At 36.9% G+C, this 17,963-nt stretch overlaps 1 protein-coding gene across 4 annotated transcripts in view; it reads right to left on the bottom strand.

Moving 5' to 3' along the window:
* tns1b (tensin 1b) overlaps positions 1–17,963 on the bottom strand; it is a 293,434-nt gene that overhangs the window by 251,703 nt on the left and 23,768 nt on the right. The window contains exon 1 of one of the 4 annotated variants that reach the window (XM_067408604.1): positions 1,506–2,204. The exons of the other annotated variants lie outside the window; for them this stretch is intronic. Coding sequence (XP_067264705.1) covers positions 1,506–1,520 — 15 coding nt within the window. The 5' untranslated portion in view covers positions 1,521–2,204. Of the gene's footprint in view, positions 1–1,505; positions 2,205–17,963 lie in introns of those variants that run through there. 4 annotated transcript variants of the gene reach the window in all.

Genomic DNA, 17,963 nt, shown 5'->3' with positions numbered 1-17,963 from the left:
AAGGAATCTAAAACCGATTACTCTATCCTAGAGACATCATAAATTCAACTTGAATGGTTTTGAAAAATCCTGTACCAGGTAGCAGCAGCCAGAATTCAGTTTTGAGTAACTTGGCAACCTTAAGCTGTCACCAGAGTCACCCCATTCGCAAACAAACACATTTAGACATCACAGGAAAACTGCGAAAGGCTCATACCCTCCAACAAAAAAGACAAACAATGATTCCAGACTGTTGCAATCTGTAAGAGGTCCTGGATTGGTTGGTGTAGTAAACAGGAACATCGTCACTGGTTTGTAGTTCTACCTGTTCTGTAGCAAACCTCACTGACAAGTCAGGACTTGGAGCTGTGTCGGTTACTCTTTGTATCTTGTTTTTCCTAACCAAGATTCATAGATAAGACAAGAGCTGAAAAACACAGCCGGAGGGGCTGTAATTTAAATGTGTATTATCACACAGTCGTAGCCTTTGTTTTGTAATGTTATGGATCACACTGAAATAACACTACATGAACCATTACCAGAACCCTAGTCTAAACTGTAAAAATGCAAAACATAATTCAATTGACTCAGTTTTAATACACTACTTTACTTAATAATATATCAAAATACAGCATAATTTCTTTCCTGTCTTTATCAGCCTTAATAAATCCATTCTCTAAATCTATAGTGGGGTCCAAAGACTGAGAACACTAATAAAAATACATTATTTTCTTGAATCTCGATATGGATTTTAAAATACCTTTGATTCGGATCAGTGTGCTAATGAATCATTCAGACCATTATGTGAATTGTTTTGATGGATTCATAACAAAAAAACTACTCTTGATATCTTGCGAGTTTTATTCTACACAATATCAATTTCTAGCTGTTGGAGTATTTTACAGCAGAGCAGAACCAGAAAAATGTATTTTCACTATAGAACTTTCTAAGCGTTTCCATGATAAAATTTTACTTGTTTCCATGACTAGAAAAGAAAAATCAATAAATAAATATCTGACATTTCCATGTTTTCCATGATTGTACGAATCCCGTTTCTAATTTAATACAGCAATTTTCATTACAAATTATATTATAAAAATGTTTAAAGGTTTAGGGTTAGTAAGATTTTTAAACATTTTGGAAATAAACCTTTTATGCTTAATAAGGCTGCATTAACTTCACCAGAAAAGAGTAATATTTTGTTTTATGTTTTCTATATATATATATATATAAAAGTGTAATTAATTCCTGTGATGGCAAAGCCATTACTCTAGTCTGCAAGAACATCTCATAATCTGTATAAAAAAAACTTTAACATGATCATTTTAAGACCTATTTTTTAATTACTTTATTTCCAGGATTACAAAAAAAAATCTAAATTTTCATAGACTTTTGGACACCACAGTATATTATGTTTGAAATAAATGTCTTTTTTACACATTCTGACATCAATTCTCACTAGACTTAAGTCTACAATGCTCCATGATGCCCATATGGAGAGTTAGAGAGGTCAACAAGCAACTCACCGTCCAGAGGGACATTGCACGGCCTTCTGCGAGGATTGTCCTGTCAGTTTAAGAAGAACCTCCAGGTGTCAACAAGTCCAGCCTCACTTTTATCATACAGCTGAACTGGATTCATGCATATACAGTCACGGTTCTGCCTATGAGTGTATCCCAGCCCTCCTCAGCAGTGCACACTGAGAACAAGAGCCTGGGTGTCTGGTCTTTGTTCTGACATATTTCCTGAGCTGCATTGTTAGCCATGGAAAGGAAACACATGCATTCTCGCACACACTTTTCTACGAGATTCTCCTGGGGGGATGCGATCGTCGGACAACATGCAGCGTACTAGGAGCCCGACATTGTTTTTCTTTCCTTCACGCTTTTTCCGAGGTCAAAGTTTAACCTGTGCTTCACACAGGGCTACAGTTAGAGAGAAGACTTTTAACAATCATGTTGATCATTGACAGAAGTTTCCAAGCTGACTGACCAGACTGTCAAGGCGTCAACCCCCCACCCCCCGGCTCTGACACGACATTATTAGAATAGGAGACCTTATTTACAAGTTCAAAACAGTGTGTCTGACTCTATGAGGTCAAAAGCCAAGGTGTGTAAAATATAATTAGCTGCCGTCACAACACAACTCAATAAAAGGGAGTTACTCTCAGCTCTAATTAATACATTTGAACGTGTGTAAATTTATTCTGCATATTTTCCCTCAAAATTAGTGCTGAAAAGGCTAGGTCCGCCAGCCCTTATACTGCCAATATCTGGGTATATATATATATATATATATATATATATATATATATATATATATATATATATATATATATACACACACATATACATTTGGATAAACTTGATTAAATTTATCAAACTTTGTTTTAATACTTGGTTAATACATTAAATTGTGTAAAAATACAAAATAGAATTGTATTTGGAGAAAAAAGAGAAACCAAATACAATTCTATTTTGTATTTTTACACAATTTAATGTATTAAAACCAATTATTAAAACCAAGTTTTATAAATTTCATCAAGTTTTTACGCATTTTTACATTTATTCCAAAATAATAACTTAAGGCAGTAACAATTTGTCAGACTAAAAATACATCTCTTTGCTCTTGCATACACATAACACATTATCAATACATTAACATTTTTCAAATCCGTTAAAGGATTGTCACGCTGCAATAATTAGGTCGGCCGGAACCGAGAACATTTCCTATAACGCTAGATATACCTGTACATCAGAATAAGAATGGCATCTACGCTAATATCTGTCTCTCTGCTTATCCTGAGGTTTGCCGGGTGCTGGATCCAGGCCGTATCCAGATCAGATGGAGAACCTGTGTCTGGACCTGACTACAACGTAGCCCAGGAGACAATGGGCCTACAGATCCAGTTCTGGCTGCATCTATAATTCAGATTTTTAATCCCTGTATCCGCTTACATATATTTATATATAATCTATTTTTAATCTCAATAATAAAAATGTATAATTCAGATTTTGATCTCCATATCCATTTACATATATTATATATATCTTCCAAGAGTTTTTTTCCCTCCTAGGACTTTTTTCCCAGTGTTAGCACGCTGGGTTTTTCTCCTAGGGGTTTTTTTCTATCCCTGGGAGTCAGCCAACATTGGCTTAATGTTGCACCATCTTGTATATGTTACACATTACCAAGCTTGCTTGTACAGCTTATTTTTAACCACTTCTCTTTTTTGTCTGTGCTTCTAATATGTAAAGCTGCTTTGAAACAATTACCAATTGTAAAAAGCGCTGTATAAATAAATTTGACTTGACAATTTAAACAATATATTTATTTTGTAAACTTCGCATCCCTATCCAGTTATATCCAATCATAACCAATCATAGCGCGATGTGACTTTCTCATGTGACTTTCCTCCATTCATTCTCAATTACCCCCCACCAAACCCAGCGCAGGCTTTAGGGGGTCTGTTTAAAGTCAATGGGCTCAGGGGAGGCAAGAGACACGCGGACTCCCGCTGTAACTTTACCTGCAGGGGTCACTGTTGGACAGAGTTCCGTTATAAAAAACAAGTGACTTTTATGCCTGGCTCACACTACAGGAATTTGCCCGATTTTCCCCTCCCGAGAATCGGAGAAAAAATCTTGTCGAGGATATTGATCGGCTCCGATGTTCGCCGCAGATTATCTGGTAATGTGAGGCGTTCACAGATCGAATCTTGCACCTCCCGATCTGCTCTCACACAAATCGGGGCCGCCCCGATCATATCAAACATGTTTGATATTTAGGATTTTAAATCGGGAAGATTACGTCAGTTCTTTAACAACAGCCAATGAGAGAAGTGAATGAGAGCACATTTAAAATTGCGACCGCGAAACCAGCTGCTATATGAATCCGTTGGACAGCGGAGATAGCGGAACGGTGCATTGAAGTACAACAACACAACTTCTTGAATAACGCGTCTTCAAAAAACATGAAACAACTGTACAGACAAAGAGAAAAGCTGAGGAGAAATCACAATGGTTTTGAACATGCCGGGTGAGCTGCTAGCAAATGTAAACATACCTTTTTATCTCAGTGACGAATGTTTACATCCGTTTCCCAATGAAATCACGTGAGGCTCTTCTGGATATGATAATCTTAACAATATCCTGTAGTGTGTGCTGCGCTACAAATTTGAAATGCATGTTTGAGATTTGTGAGAATAAAATCTGTGAAGATTCTCCTTATATGTGTGCTGCAACCAGATTTCATATTCGGTTAGGATTTAAAAACTCCTCTAGTGTGAGCTCGGCTTTACCCTTTTTAATGTCATATTTTGTAATATTTGCATTGTTATATTTTTGTAATATCTATTATTTTTGTAATATCTATTATAGACACTGCCTCCCTTGCCTCCTTGGAGGAAATGCTCCTGATACACACACACACACACACACACACACACACAGACATACACACACACACACGCTTATACATATACTTGGGAATCCCTGCCATTAAAAACTTGCCATACTCTACTTGGTACTTCAATTTGTGCACCCCTAGTGGTCAAAAATGTATTTCCCACTATATAAGTACTGCTGTAAAGTATACAAGCATACGCCTTTCAAGCCAACCCACTTAACACAGTTTCCCGTGGTTACCAGTGTGGTACATCTATAAATCTGTACCCAGGACACAAAATGGCAAAAGGATGGCCTGCGGGAGGGGGTAAAGCTCAGAGTCCGGGCCTGCATGCATTAGCTCTTCAAACCTCCCTGCATGCGCCACCACTGCCATGAGCAGAATTAGCACGGGGCTAAATATGTCAGGGGTGAGAGCCACTTAAAATTTAAAGGCCAGACAGGTCACAACCCTATAACCATCAGCGGGGGACTGCTTTAATGAATGCCCTGAACACCTCAAAACCACCTCCTGTTGTTTTCATGTTTAAATTAAAGTGAATACATAGCGTCAAAAGACAGAAAGACAGATAGAGGTGAGATATAAGGGAGAGGCTGTTCTTTTCTATGCACCGACAGGTATTAAATAACACGTCTGTGGGTAGACTTGTCACAGGACATTCTGTGAACACGTCCTCCATTAAAGGAGGTAGATTTACTGCCCCCTTGAGCGTCGACCATGTTTTCATTTGGAGAAAGCTGTGTGACATGGTGCCCTGAGGGGAGAACATCAAGCTTCTGCCTTGACGAGTCAAATTCATCTGTGCCAGCACACACACACACACACACACACACACACACACACACACACACACACACACACACAGACTGTATGTGTCATTATATGAGCCAATTGCTATTTGCTAAAGCTTTCAAGCTACATTCAAGTATTTCAGTTTTAGGATCTCTTTTTTTGTTGTTGTTGTAGCTTATCAGATTCACGGTTTACCAGTAGAGAATGATGAAAAGTCCCCCAAATTGTCAATAATGATGACTGAATGCTCAGTGAAAACTCATACGATAACTTTGGACAAGAAACAAAATCAATGTAATTATTTATTGCAAATCTTCCCCTTCGTTGCAACTCTGTTATTTAATTCTCCATTCCACATATCTGAACTGGCCGCCACATTCAGGTATGACAGAACCAATATGAGAATGAGAAACCATGAGAACCAATGGCATTTGTGGTCAATGACATCAAACCTTGTGTGACACATCAATGCACCATTTCTAGATCTAAGCTTTGCCGGGGGGGGGAGGGATTATCAGTGAATATCGACTTTCGGTCTGTTCCTCACACAAAGCTAACATGAGTTCCATGGACTTTTCCAAAATCCCAATGATTGCTCAAATGTACCGCAATTTTGTTTTCCAATTTTTTGTTGTTACAACAGATACAATAGTAAGTAGTGACAGACAGTTGATAGATAGATAAGATAGATTGGATAGATATACTTGGTGGCAATTGTAGCACAGAAATCACACACGTCATCTACTACAAAATATGTTTGTGTGTGATGGTGTGCGCATGCCTGACAAGGCTTAAATTCAACAAAGTCCTGTGAAGGAGGGTATAAATAGAAGCACTCTCTCAGAACAGACTGTTCCCCGGTGCTGGTCAGCTGTGAATGGGCCGGATGTGAACCTGGGTGCTGACTGTGAGCATCATGAGAAACTGCACACATACACAGCACAGGAAACATACTGTCCTCACCCTCAGGAAACATTCCAGCTAGACAACAAAACAACCTGCTGCAGCTAACTATAGTAACCTCTGGCCTGGTCCTCCTGCTCTCGTAACTTTACAGGAAGTGCTGTGGGCAGAACCACACGCTACTACTGGCTCCTGAGGGACGCCATCACACCACGTAACAAAACAAGCAAAACAATAGTGAACCAATCAATAGTGGTCAGCTGATTTCAAGAGGAGAAGCTCATGGATGGATGGATGCAGCAAAGAATAGTTTAACATTTAAAGGGGACCTATAATGCCACTTTCACAAGATGTAATATAAGTCTCTGGTGTCCTCAGAATGTGTCTCTGACGTTTCAGCTCAAAATACCCCACAGATTATTTATTATAGCTTGTCAAATTTGCCCCTATTTGGGTGTGAGCAAAAATACGCAGTTTTTGTGTGTGTCCCTTTAAATGAAAATGAGCTGCTGCTTCTCCCAGCCCATTTTTCAGAAGAGGGCGGAGCTTTAACAGCTCGCGCTTCGGTTGCTCAACAACAACAAAGCTGGAGAATCTCACGCAGCCAAAATGAGGATTGTCAGTAACAGTGTTCAGCCTTACATTGTTCAAACCGGAGAAGGAAGAAGTTACAACTTTTAGAATGAAACTGGACGTTTCTGAATGGTTAGTGGATAAATTTATGTAGGTGCTGTGGAGTTTATTCAACTCATCGACTAGCATGTGCCGTCATGTTCATCTTTTGTACAAATGCAGCATTGAATTGACCCTCGTTTGTGAAGCAGTTTGGCGTAAAATGACAGCATGACAACAACACTCTACTACAACAACTCTTCCTCTTCTCTAAGGCAGCCCAACATGGCCTCACCCCCTTTGTTGTGTGTTCCCAGTGGCAGGGTTTATGTAAATTGTAGGGCTACTAACCCAGGAAGAAGCTACGTCACTAGCTTGACGTCACTAACCCAGGAAGAAGCTAGTTGTAGTCCCTACCAGCAGTTTGTTGTAGTCCTTAAAAAAGCGATTTCTGTAAAAGAAAATATCTCCCTTTGCATTTGAACTCAAACAGCAACATTACACACTAACTAAGGATGGATGGATGGATGGATGGATGGATGGATGGATGGATGGATGGATGGATGGATGGATGGATGGATGGATGGATGGATGGATGGATGGATGGATGGATGGATGGATGGATGGATGGATGGATGGATGGATGGATGGATGGATGGATGGATGGATGGATGGATGGATGGATGATTTTTTAGTCAACATCCAATAACCATATGACATGTCAAACAAACAAAGTCTAATTTTCAGTATATTTTTTCAGTCAGCCTATTAAAAATCTAAAGTTTTGTGGATAAATAAATACAACATTAATTTTTTTCAATCCTCCTAGAGTTGACTGATTGATTTCTAATCCTATTAAATCAAAAGTTTTGTGACTTTTAGTACATATCTGTTAGATCTGACATAACTATAACCTGTTAGCTACTAAAAAAATGCCCCAATATGTGCCACACAAAATTGCTGTTTTGATAGTCTGACCAATGGCAGGCCAGTATTTAGGAAGCAGCTGAGCAGAAATTACACACTTCACCTTTAAGGAGAGTGAAATTTCCAAACACATACACCAAACACACGCTGTGGGAAACACTGAGACAATTACAGCCTGCACTGTCAGACATCGGTAAACAGTGGTTTACGTGCGAAGAACATTTAACCGCAGCATTAATATGTATTTATCTGTGAATTGTGAAGTAAATGAATAGGGCTCGTTTTTCCAAGAAAGTGTGATGCCAAACCTGTGGCACTTGTAAATATTTGTTTGTATTGAGGACATTCAGTCCATGATTACTTAGCTTTGTGTCGGTTTGCGCTGGAAAACGATGGTTTGTTTGGTGAGGGGCTGATTTGGCTGTGAAGCTGCCGAGTCTTGTTAGCTATGAGATGGGTAAGGAGGGGTCCGCTGGGGCCGTGGAGCGTGTGAACTCTTTAGGGGATTAGATATTTCTGCCCCTCCTGTGGAGATCTGTGTGAGCAATTACCATCCCATGGTCACAGAGGACCAAACGAGAAAGAAAAATTCAGTATTAGAGGAACTGTGGTGGTCCATGGCCAATAAAAAAACATTTATGTAAAGAAATGACAGTGTTAATCAGGTAATACCATGCAACAATACAAATGTGTCATCAGGTAGATATTTGTGTACACTGTGCCAGATATATATATCTGAATGGGCACAACTGTTTATTTGCACAAAGTAAAGTGAAAATACCCAGTGGGATGTGTACCAAACAAGTCAAGATGAGCAAGAACTTGCAATTAGGGATTTAAGACAAATCAGAAATTAAATTAATAATTAATATACATTTCAACAGGTGGGTGCATTTTGGCTGTTTTGGCTGCTATGCTGAATACCGCAGCTAGGAATAATGGAATAGGACTCCGGTTCTATTTTGTGCATTTTGGCTGAGTTACATAATATGAAGCTATTTTGCACTGATTCCAGACTATTTCTGTAAGGAATAATCTGATCTTTGGGTTTATTTGCATCAAAAATAAAATAAAATAAAATAAAATAAAATAAAATAAAATAAAATAAAATAAAATAAAATAAAAAATAATGAGCATTTATTTATAATTTATATAATAATAATAATAATAATAATAATAAAGTGTTATAATAATAATTGTTACTATTTTATTATTATCATAGGAATAATAAATTAAATGCATAATATAATAAATAATTAAATTATATAAATATATATTAAATTATACAATATATAATGTATATGTAGTACAGTTTAGTCTATATATTATTATATTTATTAGTATTAGTATTATTATTTAAATGATCATAAAATGGTCATTGAATTAATTAATTAATTAATATAAAATATTAATACAATAAACAAAATTTTATAAAATTAGAACATTGTGTATTTTAGTATATTAATATACACTAAATATTACTACATATTAGTTTATTTATTAGTGTATATATTATCATTCCAATCCAATGGGGACATTCAATGGAATCACTCACACTGGCTCTGAACCTTGACCAACAGCTTGACCATAACAATGGTGATTGTGCTTTGTTTTAACAATACCTCCACCTTGTGGCCACCTATTGTTTTGAGAAGAACCATTAAAAAAGGCTTTACTGGCACTATAAGGTGAGATATACATGCATATGTAAACTCAAACATCAACTATATATCAGACAGGTCTGTGATGTTGACTGTGGTCAGGCTGCAGCAGGAGGTGTAGTGAGTGACTTCTGCCTGATGTCATTCACTGATCACAGAACAAAAAACATATAATCATCAGTTTTCATCGCCTGCTTGTCAGTCACTCCTCACCTCGGTGTCATCAGCTACTGCCTGGCAAACACACACAGACTAGCTGTGTATGTTAAAACACAAGGTGAAATTCTTAGCCTTGTTCCTGCATTAAATGGAAAAACAGTGAGGAATGCCACAGCCTGTTAATGTCTGATTGTTAATGCCTCTGGTTGACAGACATAATTAAATTTGTACGGGTCATTCCAGTACCTGTTGAACTCTGAGCACTAAAAATTTATGAATTATAACTTGATTGTTTACACAATAGCCTGAGGGGGGGGGGGGGGTGGGACACTTCAGGTCAAAGTCATCATCTGATTGGTTGAATTCTACAGGATTTCTGGGACACGTGTGTCACATTTAGCCATTGTGAAGCTAAACCCCCTCATGGAAGAAGAAAGCCATTGGGACAATTATCAAGATAAACTAAACAGCTGGATTGTCAAGACTATGTGAACTTCATGGCACATTCCCACTCCATCTCGTGCACAGTTGAGCGCGGAAGCCTTTCAAAGTGGCCTTGAGCGTGGAAAGAGTTTGTGCGCACTATCTAGTGGACTATGATTCGACTATCAGTCAACTATAGGCAAGACTTGACGAATCTGATTCGACTATGTAAATCTTTAGTCGGAGACACCCTTAGTAATTATCTTTTAAAGTGAAACAAACCAATACCACAAAATATCACAGAATTAATTAAATCCATTAATTAATAATTCTCACTAATATTTATTGTTTTCCTTCCAGAATCATGTCACTTCCTGGGCGATGATGTCCTGAACTGGCTTTAAAGGGATAATACAAAAGATGAGCCGGATGGAGCGACATTAAAGGGGACCTATTATTTCCCATTTTACAAGATGTAAAATAAGTCTCTGATGTCCCCAGAGTGTGTATGTGAAGTTTTAGCTCAAAATACCCCACAGATAGTTTTTTATAGCAGTTAAAATTGCCACTTTTGGGGGGTGAGCAAAAACAAGCAGTTTCAGTGTGGGCCCTTTAAATGCAAATGAGCTGCTGTGCTCGGCCTAAGAGGGTGGAGCTTCACGAGCTCATTCTCCGGTGACAGGATTCAGTCAGGACGCACTATAATGTCAGAAACTGCAAATATATGCTGCATGGAGATAGAACAGGTATAGTTTAGTTCAATTACGGTTATAACTTATATTGTCTTCTTCCACTATATTAGTACAAGCCTGTTGTACCAGACCCCGTCCGAATGATGGCCAAAACTTTTCAGATGAGTTTTATAATGTTTATTGTTCATCACACAAAATATAAAGCGTCCATTTTCTCTCTAGAAAATCACTGTAATAAACAGCTTAATAAAACACAGTCCAGGTGTGTATTAAAATATTATCCAGAAACTCTCTCTCTCCCTTGCATTATCATCAACATACACAGCGAAGTACACAGAAACACTCGTTACAACTAACATTAAACAAATATATAAAGACCTTATGCCTTTTCAGGTGGTGCTTAATAAACTGGTAAACTGTAAATCAACTCCGATGAACTGTAATAAAGTGCTCTCACCTTTATTGCTGCCAAATCCAGAATCATTCTGGAGACTGTAAGCGGGATCACAAACTGTTCACTGATCTATCCTTGAGTAACCGCTTTTTAGCACAACCTCTGTTTTGTATTGTCCCTTTGTATTGACATTCGTTCATAAACGATCATAAACTAATTTCTGTAGAGTTGAGGGAGCATTTTCTTGGAAAACAAAATTAATCCACCTCATCTTCAGCGGCTCAGATTTCGGGAGTAAATGGAGAGAGCTATATGGATTAATCCATCCAGCTACAGAACACCTAAAACACTTGGGAGACATTCTCGTCAGTGCAGCAATGGTGGACTGTACAACTGGCTGTGAATTCGCTCAGGGCGGTTCTATGTTCAAACTTAAGTGTCTGTCAACATTCGTGGGTGGGGCCTGTGGCTAATGTGACGTCACACTGCCAGGGATCTGGAAAAGGCTTGTTCTGAGACACGGCTTATGATTTATGGGGATTAAAAAAAAAGAAGTGGTTGAAATGGTTGGATTTTTATCATAATGGGGTGCTTGTGTACACACACTGCCAATACATTTATGTCCAAACACCATATAGGTTTAAAGATAATATATTATATAGTATATGTGTGTGTATATAATACAAAGTCAGTGTTGTTACTGTTAAACTGTTTTCATTAGCTGAAACAATCTGAAATTAATTTTAAGTTGAAGTACTGAAATTACTAAAACTGAAATAAAAATAAATTGAAGACTATACAGAATATAAATATTTTTAACAAAATTAATACTAATAAAAACAACAAAAGCACATACAATTACTAAAACCAAAATTAAAATGAAAACAGAAATTATAAAAATAGAAGCTAATTCAAACTAATAATAGAATAGTATTTAAATAATACTAAAATAACAATGTTTAAAGTTTGAAATCTTTCATTGTTTGGGTAATAATTGTCCTGATGCTAAAAAGAAATATTACATTGCACACTTCCAATTCAATAAATAGAAAATACATAATAAATTGCCAGTTTTAATGCTAGAAGTTATTGACAACATCCACTTAGTATGATTTAATATTCCCCACTATGCTAACTAAAATCTGTATAAATTGTACAATGAACATTTTATCCAATTTATTAAATCATAGCAGGAATGACCTGAATGTAAGTGTCCCCAGTGAACTAAACAAAAAAAAAAGCTCATGATAAAAAAGATGAGAGAAAGACATCTTTCCTTAGATGTTTTGACTTTCTGTGGCACCACAAAAAAGCTGGAATGAGTTTATTTTGCTTCATTGCTGGAGAACTTTGAAGTCTCTAGACATCAGATAAACACTATACTACTGCCGTACATCTAGGGATGACTAAAAACACTATAGAAAACATGCCATGGGCCTCTCAGACCAAAGAAAACTTAAAAGAACACAGCACATACTTTACTGTAATCTCCTGCATTTAAGATTATAATTACAGTACTGCTTCTCAGACACTTCATAAATAGTTTTAATCATCCGATATTGAGCATTTGCAGTCTCAGTCCTGGTGATGGATACACAGGCCTCTTCTGCTTGACAGATTCTATTAAACCAGCAGTCAGTCTTATTTGCAGTTGCCATACAAAATCAAAAACCTCATCTGCTGTAAACCTGAAGACCCTCTATGAACCCAGTCACGTGTTTGGCTCAAAGACACGAGCGTCTGGCTGAAGGTGACATTCAGTGATTGTGAACAGATAACAGCGAGTGCTGATAGCGTCATAAGTTTCTCAAGAGATCTGACCTTCATTATACAATAAATATCCTACAGATCTTATGTGAAATGATAAATCAGAGAAGGCACTGCCATACTACCTTTTGGCTGCTGACTTGAGTTTGTCATCTCAGCAGTGAGGTGTGTGAGCAGAACACTCAAATAGACTGATAAACCCTTTTTATCACTCATAGAAGTGTTAGATCAAAGGAACAAAGGTGTAAAACACACCTGAATAGGTGCTATAAAACAGCACAAATAATCTTTGTCTGTCTAGCACCAACAGCCACGCACATGTCTGCATCAAAACAAATGCTGTCTTCACAGATCATATCTTTATCATCTGCAGATGGTCTGTGTAACAAAAATTAAAGCATGGACTCACAATGAGCATAATGACTACTCGGACATGACTATAATTATAGATTATAAAAATACATTAACTCAATTTCTTGACTTTCTTTTTCTTTTTTTAATTCTTCACTACTGAAAGACAAAAATGAGTACATAGAAATATGTATTAAAAAGGACCCATTTGTAATTTTTAGATGGTTGTGGCATTTTTTGGTGGTCCATTGTGGTCTGATTCATCATCTGACATCAGATCAGTTAACAATGTAACAACATTTAGTCAGAGGCAGCAACAGTGTGCAAATGCTTTTAACAATATTTTTCATAATTCTTTAAAAACATGGTGACACACAACCTTAAAAAAATTAATTATAGCTCTCTAAAATAAAAAAAATGGCTTTAATACTTAAAATATTTAATATTGATGTTTTCAAGTTTTAATATTTTAAAATGGCCTTTTTAATATACCTTTATTGAATCAAACTTGGGTCACCGGTATATATATATATATATATATATGTATTATATTATATTATATTATATTACATACATATGTATTATATTATATTATATTATATTATATTATATTATATTATATTATATTATATTATATTATATTATATTATATTATATTATATTAATTATATTATATTATATTATATTACATTATATTATATTATATTATATATATTATATATATATATATATAAATATATATATCTTAGACTTTCCTCTTAGACAAATCAAGAACTTTTTGATGAAATCCGATGGCTCAGTGTGGCCTGCATTGCCAGCAATGCCACCGAACTTCTCAAGATCCAGAAAGGTACTCAAAACATATTTAAAACAGTTCATGTGACTACATGTTCTACCTTAATATTATAAAGTGACGAGAATATTTTAAATTTAAATTTGTTTTTATAAAAAAACAAAAAAGAACCACTGAACTCACATGAACTGTTTTAAATATGTTTTGAGTACCTTTCTGGATCTTGAGAAGTTAGGGGCATTGCTGGCAATTCGGTTGTTAAGTCTAACATCACGCGGCAGCGCTTCCGGGTCCAAACGCTCATACCTCAAGAAAAACAAAAAACGGTGCTAATATACACACACAGTGTGGTGTAGCCTAATACTACAAAAAAATTTATCTCCATAGCCAGACAATGATTCATCTTTTATAAATCGTTAAAATATTAATGTCTGTAATGCTGTGAGAACAGAAACACTTTTGTGTAGACTGTAAGTATTTAAAATGTTTAACTTTTTAAAATGTTTGATGTTTAATATGAATAAATAGTGCTCATAAATGGCATATGCAAGTGAAACAAGTTGAGGCTTGGATTGGAAATTATATATAATAATTTTAATAAAATATTAAATTATTAATTGATATTTAATGTTATATTTTGATTATTTATATATGAATAATATTAATATTATATTTGTATTATTTTGTATATTTCAAATGCAGATCTCTAAAAAGAAAATTTAAAAAAAGTTTACATTTAAGTTCTTTTAAAGGTCCCGTTCTTCGTGATCCCATGTTTCAAACTTTAGTTAGTGTGTAATTTTTTTGTTAGAGTATAAATAAAATCTGTAAAATTTTAAAGCTCAAAGGTCAATGCCAAGCGAGATATTTTATATAACAGAAGTCGCCTACATCGAACGGCCAGTTTGGACTACATCCCTCTACTTCCTTCTTTAATGACGTCACTAAAACAGTTTTTTGACTAACCTCCGCCCACAGGAATACACAAGAGTTGCGTTTGTAGAGTGTGTTTGTCGCCATGTCGTCGAAACGCTGTTATTTTCATCCCGCAGTCCAATCGCCGAGTCTGATTCCGGCTCAAATTGATAGGGTAAAATTAAAGACATGTTTACAATAACACTGAGCGCGTGCATCTCCACGTTATGGTAAGAGGCGTGACCTTTCCGGGCAAGGAGCACTAAGCTGCTGTCGAATCACAACACAGGAACCGCTGGCACAATCAGAACTCGTTACGTATTTCTGAAGGAGGGACTTCATAGAACAAGGAAGTCATCAGCCCGTTTTTATGACAGTGGAAACAGCGGTATAAAGATAAGTAAATTATGTAAAAAAATTTTTTTTTTTTACACGCGAAACATGAACACATGTTATATTGCACACTATAAACACAATCAAAGCTTTAAAAAAAACACGAAAAACGGGACCTTTAATATACACCATCTTAAAAACATGACAGTCATGGCATGAGACCCTGAGCAGTAAGTGATACAAAAATCCATTCAAACACAAAAGTCCATCTGATGCGTATGTGCAATTACAAAAAGAGTGCAAAATGATGGCTGATTTATCTGTACTACCAAAATAACCAGAATGCCCATCTCTAGTAGGGCCACATTCACACAAGTTCTTCTGTGAACTCAAGAGTAAAGCCTGCGGCAAGTACAGCACAATAACAAAGAGCATGATCTTTTGCAGTGAACTCATCTGGCTTTTTTGAGTTCCTCAAGGCACATAATTACACTGACTATAATGCCCTTAAAGATTCACAACTGACCAATGAACAATGCATTGCTTTGTTCACTAAACAAATGGCGCTATGTGAATGTGAGATATCCACACACATTTCAGCTCCAGCTCATGTTACATCCAGAGCAACATGTTCGGTCTATAAAGAGAGATCGGGATGACAACACGACACGTGTTTTAATTACAGAGGTGTGGCACACTTGTGCTTTCCCTTTGCAATGCATGTACTGCAACTTGATTCAGTTCGGGTAATCCTAGTTTAGTCACCCCCATAGTATGCAAGTCCACCCCATTATGGAAAATAATGGCAAAAATCAAGTCTTTCCACAAGTTTTTAAACATATAGTGCAACCAGTGTAGTCCTATTCATTAACAAATTTCTTTTAATAACTCATTCAAAAGGACTCACAGGTCTGAATCAGTCTGATGAATCCTTCACTGAATTAACTCACTGAATCAGTCACAGCAGCTACTGAATCAACATCTGACTCACTTAATGAACTGCAACGTGTTAAGCCGGGTGCACACTGTACGATTCATAACTGTCCTTTACAACTGTTGCTTGTCAGACTGTACAAACATGATCCCCGCTCTTAAACACTCCAGACAGTTGACGGTTTTTTTTTTCCTACTATAGAAGTCAGTGGCTACCATCAACTGTCTGGTTACAAACATTCTTCAATACATCTTCTTTTGTGTTCAACAGAAGAAAGAAACTCATAGGTTTGGAACAACTTAAGGGTGAGTAAATGATGACAAAATTGCATTCCTATTGGTTTTTGTTTTGACAGTTGTTGTAGGAGGTCACAATGCAGGACTGTGCTTCAAATCTTCTGACACTGCCAGAATTTCATTCGAGGTAAAAATTTGAACGCAATGGTCGTTAATCGGCTGATGGCGAACTAGCAATCAAACACTTCAGATTTAGGCTTGGGATCAGAGGAATCTTTTAGGATTCTTAAAACATCTCAGACAGCCAAATCTAGGCCAGAATGGTACAGTGTGAACCCAGCTTTACTCATCTGGAAATTAAGATGTGTGTACTTTAGGTTTGTGAACCTTAAACTAGTATTGTTACTTACTGTTGCATAATATTATTAAAGGGGTGGTTGATTATAGTTTCAGTTTTTTAACTTCAGTTAAAAAGTGTGTAATGTTGCCGTTTGAGCATAAACGACATCTGCAAAGTTACGACGCTCAAAGTTCAATGCAAATGGAGATATTTTCTTTGAAAGAATTCTCTGTTTAAAGGGATACTCCACCGTTTTTTCATATTAAACTATGTTATTCCCTTAACTAAGACGAGTTGATACATACCTCTCTCGTCTCAGTGCGTGCACTAAATCGCTCTTTAGTTACTCGAGTAGTGTAACTCGACCTAGGACGGTGACACAAAACAAAACGTTGCGCTTTTCTAAGCGTGTAAAATGGATAACTATATTGTATGGCGGAATACCATAGCAAATGCCCGGGAGCACTTTGACTTGGCACAGTAATATCTTCACTCGTGAAAAGTCCTCTCACCGGCCCCCGCTCTCTCTCCTCCTCCCTCTCATTTCCGTCAATAGAACCAACGTGACTTTTACAGGAGAGGGAGCGGGGAACTTTTCACGAGTGAAGATATTACTGCGCCAAGTCAAAGTGCCCCTGAGCACTTGCTATGGTATTCGGCCATGCAATATAGTTATCCATTTTACACGCTTAGAAAAGTGCAACGTTTTGTTTTGTGTCACCGTCCTAGGTCGAGTTACACTACTCGAGTAACTGTATTTAAATATGGAAAACGTGGAGGTGTTTGGTAGCTTCTCTGCTTGGCCCCTATTGAATGAACTGGGCTAAGCTAAGTGCTAACAAAGTTTCGCCGCAAGACAGAGCGATTTAGTGCACGCACTGAGACGAGAGAGGTATGTATCAACTCGTCTTAGTTAAGGGAATAACATAGTTTAATATGAAAAAACGGTGGAGTATCCCTTTTAGGACTACAACAAACAGCTGGTAGGGACTACAACTAGCTTCGTTCAGGGTTAGTGACATCACAAACCTCAAAATTTACATAAACCCTGCCCCCGAGAACACACAACAAAGGGGGTGAGGCCGTGTTGGGCTGCTTTAGAGAAGAGGAAGAGTTGTTGTAGTAGAGTGTTGTTGCCATGCCGTCATTTTACGCCAGACTACTTCACAAATGAACTGTAACTACATAAATTTATCCACTAACCATTCAGAAACGTCCAGTTTCATTCTAAAAGTTGTAACTTCTTCCTGAGTCTCTCCATCAGTGTCGACTCCGGTTTGAACAATGTAAGGCTGAACATCGTAACTGACAATCCTCATTTTGGCTGCGTGAGATTCTCCAGCTT

This window comes from Chanodichthys erythropterus, chromosome 14 (genome assembly GCF_024489055.1).
Source record: "Chanodichthys erythropterus isolate Z2021 chromosome 14, ASM2448905v1, whole genome shotgun sequence".
Taxonomy (NCBI): domain Eukaryota; kingdom Metazoa; phylum Chordata; class Actinopteri; order Cypriniformes; family Xenocyprididae; genus Chanodichthys; species Chanodichthys erythropterus.
The sequence above is the reverse complement of the archived record's forward strand: the minus strand, read 5'-3'. Positions and strand labels throughout refer to the sequence as shown.